Source organism: Phaenicophaeus curvirostris, chromosome 1 (assembly GCF_032191515.1).
Source record: "Phaenicophaeus curvirostris isolate KB17595 chromosome 1, BPBGC_Pcur_1.0, whole genome shotgun sequence".
Taxonomy (NCBI): Eukaryota; Metazoa; Chordata; class Aves; order Cuculiformes; family Cuculidae; genus Phaenicophaeus; species Phaenicophaeus curvirostris.
In genome coordinates this window covers 203,629,864-203,644,143 of record NC_091392.1, presented here as the reverse complement: position 1 = coordinate 203,644,143, position 14,280 = coordinate 203,629,864, and the positions used below count along the sequence as shown (strand labels likewise).

Sequence of the window (14,280 nt, the reverse complement as noted above, 5' to 3'; positions counted from 1 at the left end):
TTGCCTTGTACATGACAGGACGGTGGAAGGCCCCGGCGGGCGGCTGGGCCGCGGCACCGCAGAGCGACCGGGAGGGGCGGCCCCGGCGGCCAGAACCGGGGATCGGGGCCGTTGGCAATGGTGGGGGCGGCGCGTGGTGCTGAAGGGACAGCGCCCGGGGGCACCACTAGTCCCGCTCGCGGTGGTGCTGAAGGGACAGCGCCTGCGGGCACCACTAGCCCGGCCCGGCTTTGTGCTGAAGGGGCAGCGCGCGCCCCGCCCCGGAGCCACGGGAGCCCGGGTGATGCTGAAGAGACAGCACCTGCGGACACCACCTGCCCCAGGCGGCGTAGGGCTGAAAGGACAGTGCCGACGGGCACGCCCAGCCCAACCCCGGGTGGCACTGAAAGGACGACGCCCGCTCTGGAGGCGCGTGAGCCTGGCGTGGTGCTGAAAGGACAGCGCCCGCCCCGCCCCGGAGCCGCGGAAGCCCGCGTGGTGCTGAAGGGACAGCGCCCGCCCCGGAGCCACGGGAGCCCGCGTGGTGCTGAAGGGACAGCGCCCGCCCCGCCCCGGAGCCGCGGGAGCCCGCGTGGTGCTGAAGGGACAGCGCCCGCCCCGCCCCGGAGCCGCGGGAGCCCGGCGGGGCGCCCCGGGAGCGGGGCGGGGGGACCCGGCCTCCGCCCGCCTCCCTACCCCGCTCGGTGTCCCCCGTGCTGTCCCCGAGGCTCCCCAGGCCCCGCGCAGCGCCGCCGCCTCCCGCCCGCTACGCAGATGCCGGGCGTTGGGGCGATCGGAGCGCGGTGCAGGCACCGCCCGCGCAGGAGCCCCAGGAAGAGCCCCAAGGCGGAGCCGGGCCAGGCCGGGGCCGCCATGGACGCGGCGATTTGGATCTACCAGTTCCGTCTGATCGTGCTGGGCGACTCTACCGTGGGCAAGTCCTGCCTTTTGCACCGTTTCACCGAGGGCCGCTTCCCGGGGCCGCTGCACTCCGACCCCACCGTGGGGGTGGACTTCTTCTCCCGGCTGGTGGAGATCGAGCCCGGCAAGAGGGTCAAGCTGCAGCTCTGGGACACGGCGGGGCAGGAGCGCTTCAGGTATGGGACCCGGGATCTTCTCCATTCCCACCCCCTTTCTCTCCACCTCGCCAAAACCTGGCGGCCCCCGGGCACACCCTCCTCCCGGTGCCGTACCCTCATCGTCCAACACATCTGCTGTCCCGAGGACTTCGCCTGGTCCCCCAGCACGTCTCACACTGCACCCGCTTGCTGATGTGCCCCAAACAGCCCTCCACTCCATTGCCTGCTGATGCCCCCCTGTCCCTCTCACCCCACTGTCCCTCTCGCCCCACTGTCCATTTCCTCCCCAGGAGCTTCCTCCTTCTCCTCCCATTCCCTTCACACCCACCGGGGAACAGCTGCCTTTCCCTTCCCAGCTCACACTAGCGGGTAACAAGTGGCCTTGTCCTGTTCCTCCTTCCCTCCCTCATCTTTGTCCTGAAGTCCTGGACCTACCGCAGCAATCCCTCCTCTGCATTTTTTTGTCTTCTTTGCAGCAAGAGGCCCCTGCTTCACTCTGCATTTCTTACTTTGTCATCACCTCCGAACTCATCCTCCCCTGCAGTATTTCCCTCTGCCATAACTCACCCTCCCATGCAATCTGGAGAGACCAGGCCACCTCCCTGCTTTTCATCCTTCCAGCGCAGCATCTCTGCAAGCACCAGGGCAGCCTTGGCAGTGTGGAAGCCACCGGGCAGCCAGCTACAGTCCCTCATTAGTGTTTTATCGGCCTTTTGCACCTGCTCTGCACTGATGGTTGCCAGGAGCCTTCAGTAATATCTCTGACGTTTATAGTGTAGCTAAACTAGCTCAAATGCAGCACTATTAAATCCTCTCCTTTCTTCTCTCTGTCACAAAAGGGTAGAAAAACTACCCTCTCTTTCTGCCCCAGAAGAGTCACCATCATTCCCCAACATACAAACTGATACTATCATTCACTCACTCTTGTGGCTGGGTTGTAGCTGTAGTGCAAGTTGTGCATGGATTTTAGTTTGGACTTGCGGTTCACCAAGTATGAATTTAGCTGGGAGGCTAATATGTAGCCTATCGGTGCGGTACCTGACCCACACACTTGTTACTGTGATGTTAGTAGTAGGGTTGAAATGCGTATCTTCACTGGCCAGAATAATTTTTTCTATGTTCCCTATCTTCTGCTGCAACAGTTGTGCAGGTTCTTGCACTCAGCTGAAGAGGTGGGATTTCACTATCTTACTAGGGGGTAACAACCCTGTTTTTCAAGAACAAGCGTAACAGTGAAACAAAAAACTTTCCTGGGCTTGCATGAGTCACATCTTTATATGTATTTTTGCAGGCAGGCCTCTTTAGGGCTATCAAAGAAAGTAACCATGATAATGGCAAGTTCCTAACATTTTTCATCCTCCTTGTGCTTTCGAGTGAAGCGCATAAAATACTTGTTAATAAGTGACTAAGAATGTATAATCTCTTTATTTTGAATTTGCTGACAAATAGCTGGGATGGCCAATGACAAGGCAGCTGCCTGAAAGGAATGCAAATGCATATAGTTTTGCATACAAATGACAGCCTTCCTTTAACCTGGGAATACTCAGGGGATATACAGTGATGAGTCATGTATTCGGTTGTTTATAAAATTACAATTAGTATACATCTAAGTTTTTTTTCTAATACCCAGAAGATAGAAACTGAAGGAACTAATTTTAAATATTTGTGTTTGCTTTTTTGCTAAGAGTTTCTTTTCAGTGTACGAAATATTGTAGCATTTATTGTATACTCTGTTTTACACTTAAGTAAAATATAACTATTTTACAAAGTTATACATCATGGGTTAAAATCTTGCACATTCTGTTCTCTGCTAATGGAGAAGACCACAGATCACAAGCAAAGATGGTCTTGGGGAAGAACTAGTTATTCCAAGAAGTAATCTAATTTTGCATAATGCCAAGCAGTTTGCAGTTCTGATTCCCGGTTCTGCGGTGATTCACTTGCTTTGTTTCATTAGAGGATGTAAAACCAGGCTTTAAAGTGCCCTGGGGAGTTCCCTGCATGCAGAGCAAACTACTGACTGCCTAATAACCCCCTTCTTTTGGTCCCAGGCATTAGGGAAATTCCCAGGGAAAAGGGTGTATGACACACCTGCCATCACACTCTCTTAAAAAAGGAAGTACTTATTTTATTGAAAAAAATTGTTTTGGAAAAAACTTACTTGTGTCTAGTTCATTGGTGCTGCTTTATTTGAACTGGATTTCATGTATTGTCTTAGAAATCATCTTTAACATGCATTGTTCACAATACTTCTCAAATAAAGTAATTTTTACCACTTCCACAAGAAGGGTAAGCAAGCTACAAATACTGATGCTGGAGAATTTACTTATTTTGAGCTCATACAGGGTAGCTATTGACTATATTTACTTTGACAACGGTAAGGTATCACCAAGCGGAATCTCCCATTGTTCTAGGTGCCATACCAACATTGTGATCAATAACTCCAACATTTCACTAAAACAAGAACCTACAGACTTGCTTAGTATAGACTCAGGTCCATAATGCAGACTGAGGTAAATGAGGGATACACTCTAGGTTGAGATTAGTTATTTAGAGCAATCTGCTGCTTTGGCTGTGCTTCACATTGTCTACTTTGCTGTGATTTGTTTGTTTAGTTTTCCTGTATATAAATCCAACAGTAGCTCTAAATCATGAACCTTCCAAGGCTAGAAAGTGCTTGGTAGATGTGCTAAGATTGAGCGTTCATGTCACAAACATAGGGCCAGAATATTGTGGGGATGTCTTAGTTATATCCCAATTAGATTCCAGAAGAAAATTTTTCACTATGAGAACAGTTCAAGGTTGGAATAATCTCCCCAGGGAAGGGATAGATTCCTCTACACTGGACACTTTTAAGGCTCAGCTTCACAGGGTTCTGGGCCATGGCATTTAAACTCTATATTGCCTAAAAAGGTTGGACTAGATGGTGCTTGAGGTCCCTTCCAACCTGGCATTCTATGATTCTACAATTCTATGGTGTTAACCCACATTTCAGTAAACAATGATATTATTAATAGATACCTTCTGTTTTAAACAAACGGCTCGAAAATAAAACATTATCCTTATTCTTCTTTTTGAGTAAGTAATGCGTATTTTTAAAATTAATAACATTGCACTGTAGTCTTTAGTCATAGCATAAAAAGGAGTCTTCAAAATTAGATAAAACATTTAGTGACAGTTTGGTTCATCTGGTAAGTATCAGTAAGATCAAAATGAAAAAGAGACATTGTGACTGATTTAAAGTCACCCTAAAGCCACAATCACAGAATCACATAGAAGATGTATTAATCAGATGTGATTAATGCATCTTCTAATTCATTTTTAGAAACAGTTGTCCAGTGGCCATCATCTCACCAAGGCTTTTCTTGAGAGTATTAATTAGGGCCTTACATCTTTAATCTAATATTTAGGTTAAGCTAAGAGGATGACTTCTGTTCCACTCAGCATTTTCCCCTTCCATAATGTTAGTTTAGGCAGAACTAATTAGCAGAACCAACACATATTCTACATGAAAATTCATGGAACAGGCACTGGAACAGGCTGCCCAGGGAGGTGGTTGAGTCACCTTCCCTGGAGGTGTTAAAGGATGTGTGGACGAGGCACTGAGGGGCATGGTTTAGTGATTGATAGGAATGGTTGGACTCAATGATCCAGTGGGTCTTTTCCAACCTAGTGAATCTATGATTCTATGATAATTTCAAAAAGAATCTGGGACTTTCATTTAACAAATATTCCCAATTAAAACTAAAGACTTTGAAGTTATCCTTTGCAAAAACATTCTAACATATCATTATTGCACATCACAACATAAAACTTCTTGAGGAGTAGTCTCATCTCCAGCAATTTCAAATACAGAACCATCTGGAGGTACCTTACTGCATTCAATATCAAGTGCTGTGGTTCCCTTTTAATACTTAGTGCAGTCTTACCTTTTTAGCTTGTTCTAATAAAAAAACCCAAACCAAAACAAAACAGATTTTCTCCAACCCTTTATCTGTATTTACCTTTCATTTATTACAAATGCCAAACATTATATGGAATAAGCAAAAATATTACTCATACAAGTATTCTTGATGAAAATAAAAGCTTAGGATAGTCTGGATGCTAGCACAATCCATATAACAACAGCATATATAACAACAGCTTTGTAATCTCTATTTATTTACAGAGCAGAGGAGAAATTAAGAATTACCTTTTCAATGTTTAATCTATGTTTGCAACTCTCAGGCAAAGAGGGCATAATAGTTCACATATTTAGTGTGGAGCAGCTGGAGGTTGTAGCGCACACCTCACCAGTGACTGGCATGACGTGCATACTCCAGTCTGAAACAGGAGGTGCAGCACAGCCATACAGACCTCTGGACACCAAAAGGATATAGTCACCTCTATTAAGTAGAAGGGTTGTTTCCTTGCATTTAATGTAGCCATAGATAGGAGGCAGAGTCCCTCCTGAAATATCAGTTTGCATTTTGAACAAAGGCCTGGGCAGACACATTAGTTTGGGCGCTTCCCTTTAGCTATCACTTTGAATCACAGAATCACTAGGTTGGACAAGACCCACTGAACCATCGAGTCCAACCGTTCCTATCAATCACTAATTGAGAAGGATTCAGAGTCTTCTGTGAAAGAGAAGCTGAGAGAGGAGTCAGCAAGGAAGTACTGGGCACAAAGAAATAGAAGAAAATGCATTTTGTGCAGAGATAGACAAGACAACGTGAATAAAGACAGATGCAGGGATGGATTTAAAAGTTCAATTCCTCATATATTCAAAGTCACAGGCATATTGGCCAGATTCTAAATCTGAACAAATTTCTGCTTCCAGCTTCCAACCAGCACTGCTTCTCAACAGTTTCCTAGGAGGAGGTGGCAGGCTTCATTGCTGTCTCCCAGATTTTAGAGGAAAGGCTGCTCTTTGGCCATTACTTTTTCATCCTAATTGCATCCTGGCCCTAACTTAAAGCTTTCCCCCTACTAAAGGAAGTACACCCCTCTCCTTGCCTCCCCACAGAATCATGGTGCTGCAAGTGACATGTTCCGTTCCATAGTGCTAGTTTAATGATGTTAATTAGTTGAAGAAAAGTTTATGTAAGAAGCCATCATTTTAGCAAGAATAATTTGAGAAATGGAAATTCAAACATCCTTTGGATGGATAAAATTAGACGATATCAAACCTGACCAGCCACCAGTTCCTCATCCTGACTTGAAAAAATTGCAGGACCCTAGGGTATTTTTTCTTCTATTAAAAAAGGGACAACTATAAGGGAATTAAAAACTTCATTTTTCTTTTAGAGTCTGATCTTGCAACACTTACCAAAGTGTGTATAATCATGTACATGGGTTTCCTGCTTGTGGAAGAACACAAGAGAGGCCAGTCTGATTTTGTCTGTGGTCCATATGTGGGTATTTTGTCTCTGATAAGAGTCTTCTGAATTCTCCTGAGTACTCTGCTATCCTCTACTTTCAACTTGAGGGACTTCTGGAGACTGGTACATTTTGTCTGTTTACTAAAGTTCACTTAGTCTCTAGTTCAGGACTTGTTCTGTCTTCCATGGAATACAGATACACTCTCTGCATTTGTAACGTCTTCCTCAAGGAGGTCTACAAGTCTACCAGCTGTTGCATGAAGAGCCATTTACTGTCAGCCGTCCTCAAATTTTGCTGGCCACCATGCACTCTCATCATCAAGCCTTTCAGTGAAGACGTATGCAGAACATTGGCATGGTCCGTAAAGTCTATAAAGCTGTATGTCTTCTGAGCAAGACCCCTCGAGCAGCCTCTGCACCATAGGGTCTGTGAACACTGACCTATGACTCGTGAAGTAGTGTGTTAGGAATCTGTGGGAAAGACAGGTACTGCCACTACATTGAAAGAAACCTCCTCTGCATTTTGCAAGGAGCTTGAACACATCTGAAGGTGTTGGTGTGCTCTTGGGAAGCCCGTCCAAGCAGAATCCTTATCACTCATCCAGGGGAATGGATTGTTTTCAGCTTTAATTTGAACCAAGAGGGAAGGGAGGACTCTCCCCTCTGGGTGGCTCGCAGCCTGCGCAGAGGTAGAGCGCTCAGGTCTCCAAGGAACATGCTCATTCACCATGTCTGAACACGCAGCTGAGAGGTGCACAACTTCAGATATTGGTGTTACAGTTCTGCCTAAGCCTTCTTGAAGGCACTTAAAGTCTTATAATCCTTAGTGATAATATTTAAGAGGCAAAAATTGCCCTTGCATTTATATTTAGAGAGAAAAAAACCAAACTAAAACAAAATCAGAGACCTACCAGACCACCTAAGTCAATGCTTTTTCATTCTTTCTAGGTGTGGTACAGGGCATCTATTAAAATTATATATGTCTATTCTTCATCTACTCTGATTGTCATATTTAAGTCAAATATTTTTGCATCTATATGATATTTCAGATACCATTGAACAATCTACAACATCGCCATGCCCAGACATTTTTCCAGTTGGTGGTCTAAACATTTGGCTTCAAAATTTTATCTTATTTATCAGGAATGTTTTCTATTAAAATAGAACTGTGAATAATAACTCACCTTAATAGTAAAACTATTCAAATATTTGTAGACCGTATTTTAGCAAACATCATCCTTTTCTCAGGCGTTGTCAATCACATAACAGGACAATGTATCACATATATTTTTAAAACTTTTGTGTTACTTTTTTCTTTTTTTACTGTTTTCTGTGGTACTCTAGTATCATAGACACATAGAATGGTTTGGGTTGGAAGGGACCTTAAAGGTCATACAGTTCCAACCCCTCTGCCATGGGCAGAGACACCTCCCACTCAGACTGTCCAAGCTGGCCTTGAATATTTCCAGGAGGAGCCATTCACAAACCCCCTGGGCAACCTGTGCCAGTGTCTCACCACCCTCACTGTGAAGAATTTCTTCCTAATGTCTAATCTAAATCTTTCCCCTTCCAATTTAAAGCCATTCTTCCTCATCCCATCAATCCATGCCCTTTTAAAAGTCCTTTCCCAGCTTTCTTGTAGCCCACTTCAGGTACTGGAAGGCTGCTCTAAGGTCTCCCTGCAGCCTTCTCTTCTCCAAGCTGAATAGCCCCAGCCTGTCTCTCACCCTGTGCTCATAGCAGAGGTGCTCCAGCTCTTTGGTCATCTTTGTAGCCCTGCTCTGGACCCATTCCAACAGTTCTGTATCCTTATTTTGGGAGTTCCAGAACTGGACGAAGTACTCCAGATGTGGTCTCATGAGAGCAGAGTAGAGGGGGAATACATCAACCTCAAGTTATGACCTCAAGTTGCACCAGGGAAGGTTCAGATTGGACATAAGGAAAAACTTCTTCATCAAAAGGGTTATCAAGCACAGGCAGAAGCTGCCCAGGGAGGTCATTGTGCCACCATACCTGGAGGTATTTAGAAGACAGGTAGTGCTTAGGGAGATGATGTAGCAGTGAACAGGTACAGTTGGGCTTGATGGTCTCAAAGGTATTTTCCAGCCTACTGATTCTATGAACCTCTTTTTGGTAATGAGAAAACTAATTTCAAATCATACATACTAAAACTACAGAAAAAATTACTCTCATCTATTAACCCAGTTTTCGTGATGCACAGCCCAAAGTTACAAATGCTTTTTAATCCTCTTTGTTACAGGCAACACATACACATAATTAACTATAATGGCTTAGATCACCAGGTACTGTAAATTAGCATAACTCTGCAGAAGTGAGTTACAGCAATGAGGGTACTGACTGTTTTGTATAAGCACCCAGTAACATACAGAGGGCTGTTTTTCTGTGCTGCAGTTCATAGATACATGATATTACATCATTCTGTCTAGAAATGTTTGGTAAATGGTGCACTGCATCTTCACTGCTAATGTACTTTCTTCCCTGGCTAATGAATCTCTTTGCCATAACAGTTTTCAAGATTTTTTAAAAATGAAAATAGGTTGTATTAGCTTCCATTTCTCCAAATTGAATCCTATTTTGTTACCCATTTCTGCTCTTTCTAGAAACACTTGAGTTATTTTAATGCACTCTTGCAGTGTTTGCAACTGCCCTACAGCCAAAAAGTTCAAGAAATACCTGAAACAGATGTTTATGACACCTTTATTTAATAGTTCAGAAAATGTATTGCCCCTCATTCATAGTCTTAAATAATTTTGTGAAACCATGTGTTATTTTTCATATCCAGGCTTTTTTAATTAATCTGAGGGTAAGTTCCTGTTGTCTTCACATTCAAACTGTTCAGACACTCCATAGACTCTGTTGCTGGAAATGTAAAGATCTTTCTAAACATTAGGGCAAGCAATCCTTCCCTGTTATCTAAATAAAACCATTTCCAAAGCCGTTTGCTGTAGCTAAATGGATTTAGATATGCCAAGAAACCAAAGCCTTATCTAGCTGTGCACTTCCCTATGTGTAATATGACTACTGCAGCTAATTATACAATTAAGTTTTCAAATTGTTATAAAACACTATGTGAAATGCAACAAACTGAAAATCAGAGGGAGCTCCTGTTATGGAAAGACATGTTACTGTGTAAGGTTCATCCTGATTTCAGAAGTTTTGAGGCTGCATCCTCTTTATAATCCTAAAATAAAATTGAATTAACTCTTGGCTAAATTATAATTTCAAATAATGGCTGTTAATAGAGCTTGTGCATTTTGTCTCAGTTGGAGAATACTTAAACACTAGCTATGAATTTATGCTAGTAATGAGTGTATGTGTTCATTCCTTGATAGGCTGCCACTTCCTTTAAAATGTCTCTTCTCACCTTCTCCATCCTCACCTATCACTCAGGATTACAGACTTACAATAAAGTTTTGATTTTTTTAATCACAGAATCATTTAGGCTGGAGAAGACCTATAATATCATCAGGTCCAACTGTAAACTAACACTTCCAAGACCACCACTTAACCTCAAGGGATGATGACTCAACCGCTTCCCTGTCTCTTTCTCTCTCTCCACATACTAACAAATACCATTTTCTTCTTCTAGAGCATGTTAAAAATCTTTTCAACCCAAGGACAAGTTTCCTCTTTTCAAAATTCCTTCCAGTAAATGCTCTGGAAAGTAGAAGGCTCAAAAGCAGAAAATATCTGTTGCCAACCCTGGAAGTCTCATCCTGAGAAAGAGTAAATATAATTTTAAAAAGCTTTTGAGTAGAAGTGTTCCTTGCCACTGCTGTAACAAGCATGTGTTTGCCCAGCTCAGTTACTTTTGGACAGTTTTGTTTAGGGAGTTTCCTTTCCTAGTCTGTTTGTTACCTGCTGATTTCTGCAAGCACAAAGAATTATGATTATCTGTACCTATTTCGCTATCAAAGAATTTTCTGCAAAGAATACAAAAGGATGCACTTGTACATCGGCAAGTTTAGGCTCCAGGTCTCTCAAAATCTGCCTACATAGTTCAGTTTGAAATCAGTGATTTGAACAGAGCAAAGTGCAAACTTGCATAAAACTAAAGGACTCAGACTTTAACACAAGTAAGTATTTGATAAATAAGTATATATTTTATTCTGTGAACATGTGCTACTGTTTGCTAATAAAGCATGCTTTGCGGAATAATTCAGCATTCAAAATTCACTCCAGAGATGTTTGCTTCAAGCATGTTTAGAAAATTACCTCTGAACAGGGCCTTGAGCAGCCTGATCTAGTAGGACGTGTTGCAGGGTTGGAATTAGGTGATCTTTAAGGACCTATCCAGCTTAAACTATTCTGTAATTCTATGATTCTAATGTAAGCAAAAATGAAAAGCAACATTTTTGTGCGTAGAGGGTAAATTAATAAATTCCAATGAGTTTTAAAAAAGGAAAGAAGTTTCATAAAGCTTATAGTAGATGAAAACACGTTGACACATGGGAAGGTAACCTACATACAAATGCAAGGAGACGTATTTTAATTTTCCTTTTTCTTTTTTTTCCTTCACAGGTCAATAACACGATCTTATTATCGCAATTCTGTGGGTGGCTTACTAGTCTTTGACATCACAAATCGTAGATCTTTTGAACATGTGAAGGACTGGCTAGAAGAAGCAAAAATGCACGTGCAGCCCTTTCAGATTGTGTTCCTGTTAGTAGGACACAAGTGTGACTTAGCGTCACAGCGTGAGGTTACGAGAGAAGAAGCTGAAAAACTGTCATCTGACTGTGGTATGAAATACATAGAAACTTCAGCAAAAGATGCCACGAATGTTGAAGAGTCCTTTACCATTCTTACACGAGATATCTATGAACTTGTGAAAAAAGGAGAAATCACAATACAAGATGGATGGGAAGGTGTCAAGAGTGGCTTTGTTCCAAACGTTGTACATTCATCAGAAGAAGCTGTAAAGCCCAGACAACAGTGCATCTGCTGAATTTGTAGCATGCCAAAGAGCACATTGGGTGTTCAGAAGATGATGCCAACCTAAATAACAGAATAATCATTTTGAAACAATATTAGATCATTACATAGCTGACTCATAGAACGGTAATTTGGTTTTTTATCCTACTGTCTAGGTCATAACTTTATAAAACTTTAAGTGCTTTTTTTCTGTTACAGACTACAATATCTTTGTGTAGTCTTCAGAAAAAGAAATTATATATTGCTAAAGGAAAAATGAATCCTATAGCAAGATACTGAGAAAGCGCAATAATCATTGTGACAACATCCTCTCTTGGGCTTTGTATTTTGAATACTGTTTAAAATCAAGGCTTGCTAGGTGAGGATCAGATGAGCTCATTACTTATTTTCATCCTGCCTTAGTTTTGGACAAGAAAATATTATACCTTATACTTTTTTAATGGGATTCCTTACTCAAGTGCAGGGTTGCTAATGACCATTAAAGTTTAGAATGCTGTAGAATTTAATAATAAAGATAACTCTAAAGAAAGCAAGTTGAAAGATTGCTCCAATAGCAAACACTTTTGATATGACTATGAATACAAGCCTTACTAAAGAAAAAGAATGTTTTAGAAAAGATGATTTATTTGTATACTAAAAAGGGGAATAGAAGCAATGAAATTTATTATTTAATATTTTCTGAATTGCCAATGATGCTAAATGTAACATCACATATGATCCAGCTGTTATTTGACTTGTATACAAAACGTATTTCCCAACTACTGGAGTTAACGTTTCAGAGGCTGGATCCTCATCTGGGTAATTATCATACCCACACTGACGCCTAGGGAATTATGTTAATTTACACAAACAAATTCCTTACTAGCTTTAAAAAATAAATCTACTTCTAGCTAGAAGTAAAAACAAGTTAAAAACTGCTGCAACCCATGGGGACCCAGGCCTTAAATTTGAATAGAGCAAGGATTGTTTTATTCTCAGCCAGCAAATGTTAAACTGTTGTCTAGAAACTGAAGGTTTTAAAACCAGAACTTTTATGAATAGACTGTTTGAAGAGGAGAGAAATTATAAAATGATGCTTTGCTAACAGTGATCAAAGCTGGAGAACCCCTGCTCTAAGGAAGCAACTCATAATAGCTTTTAATAACAATAACAATAGAAGAAATCTGTGATCGTGTAGCATTGTACTGAGCTCGAGGTCATCTTCCTGCTCCTCTGAATATAACACACACTAGCTTTATGCAAACTATGCCCTATATGCCTAGCACTTAAATGCCAAATAAGTCTACTTCTCTTGTATTGTAGTAAAATAACAAGGTGACTTGATCTCCAGAGTTGTTAAGCATCCACAGTTTATCTGGGCATACTCATAACCTCTGAACATCAAGCCAGTTGTCTTCATGTCAAGGTGTGTTATCATGTTACAATTCTCCATTTTCAAGACCAGGCAACAAGTCTATTTAATCTAACCTTTTTCTTCAACGTCTAAGTGATTTTCCCTCAGGTTACTTTTAGGTCCTTTTACAATCCTTTTGTAACTATTCCACAGCATAGAGACGGATTGTTTGGTTCCAATTATTTCATTCATCTAGAGCCACTAAAATTATTGACTTCAAAGGGAACTGAAAGATTAATGTTTTCAACAGCCTAAGTCTTGCTTGCACTGAGGCACTGTTACATTGTCATAGAAGGACACAGAGGCCTTAATATAAACAGGAATCAGCCTTAATTCATTAGCAAATAAAACAGTTAGTTAATTCTAGTCTCAGCATGCCACAAAGTAATTGCTGTGAGCCTGATTCTCTCTTAAACTATATATTTTAGTCATTTACACTGAAAAATTTTTGATTGAGGGCATTTTAGGCCCTCTTTGCATAAACGTAAGTTACTACAGATACCAAAAGATAGTGCAGAATCAGATTGTTTGCATTTTACACTGATTCCCCTACGATACTAGGCCTGTGTTATTTATCTCAAAAGGTATTCTCTTAGCTGTTTAAGAGGATAGAATGGGCCAATGAATAAATCAGTGGCTGGGGAGTAAACAGGGTCAAAGCCTGGCACTGGTGCACTGTGTGTTTCTGAGCAAGGCATTCGTGTTTTCCGTGCCTCACCTTCTGTATCTCAAAAATAGAGATGATCGTTCTGCCTCGAATTCGCAAAGACTGCTGAGACACAATCTGACTGTATGATCTTCAGCCTGGACTCTTCTCTGTGTGCTGCCTGTTGTAGAGTGTTTAGCACCATGGGATGTGGATACTGGTTTCTTCTGCCATACCAAAAAATATATTAAAAATATTAAATCAACTTTTTAAATACCCGGTATTGCTATTACTCTGAATATGTATTTCATTACACATTTCAGTACTTTCAGGTGAAAGTCTTTTATCTTAAACTTTTCTTCCTGAATCCTCTGGAGCCAATGAGATTTTCATTCTGTATGAAAAAATCAGAGGTGTTGGCAGGGGGAGGGACTGGTAGAAGACTGGAGTGGAGGGGAGGTACGCACAGAGAAATAAGCAGTCATCAGAACAGAGCCTATCTCTGCTGTCGATGTTGTACTTGTACTGTCACATTTATTACACTGGGAAGAGAGCTTTTAGCCAGGTTCAACTGTGTAAGGAACTGGTATTGTCAATGCAACTAGGAGAGAAGTTCACTGCATTTTAAAGTACTGTGCACATAGTTGTCTTATTTGTAAATCCGAAAAATGTGGATTAACATGTACGTTCAAACACTGTCTATCTTGGTGATATATTAAACCACTACTTTACCTTCTCACTACACACTTGCAGTTAATAGAATCTTCTGATAAATTGAGTTAACAGAATCGTCTATTAAAACCACTTTTTTTTTAAGATGCTTTGCAGTACAGTGTACAAGGAACATCTTGAATAGAATGTAGA

At 41.8% G+C, this 14,280-nt stretch overlaps 1 protein-coding gene across 1 annotated transcript; it reads left to right on the top strand.

The window, feature by feature from the left end:
* Positions 1-577: 577 nt before the first annotated feature.
* RAB39A (RAB39A, member RAS oncogene family) lies at positions 578-13,815 on the top strand. Its single transcript, XM_069883547.1, has 2 exons — positions 578-1,076; positions 10,964-13,815. The coding sequence occupies exons 1-2, from the start codon at positions 754-756 to the stop codon at positions 11,388-11,390; spliced, it is 750 nt and encodes a 249-aa protein (XP_069739648.1). The 5' UTR covers positions 578-753; the 3' UTR covers positions 11,391-13,815.
* Positions 13,816-14,280: the final 465 nt, after the last annotated feature.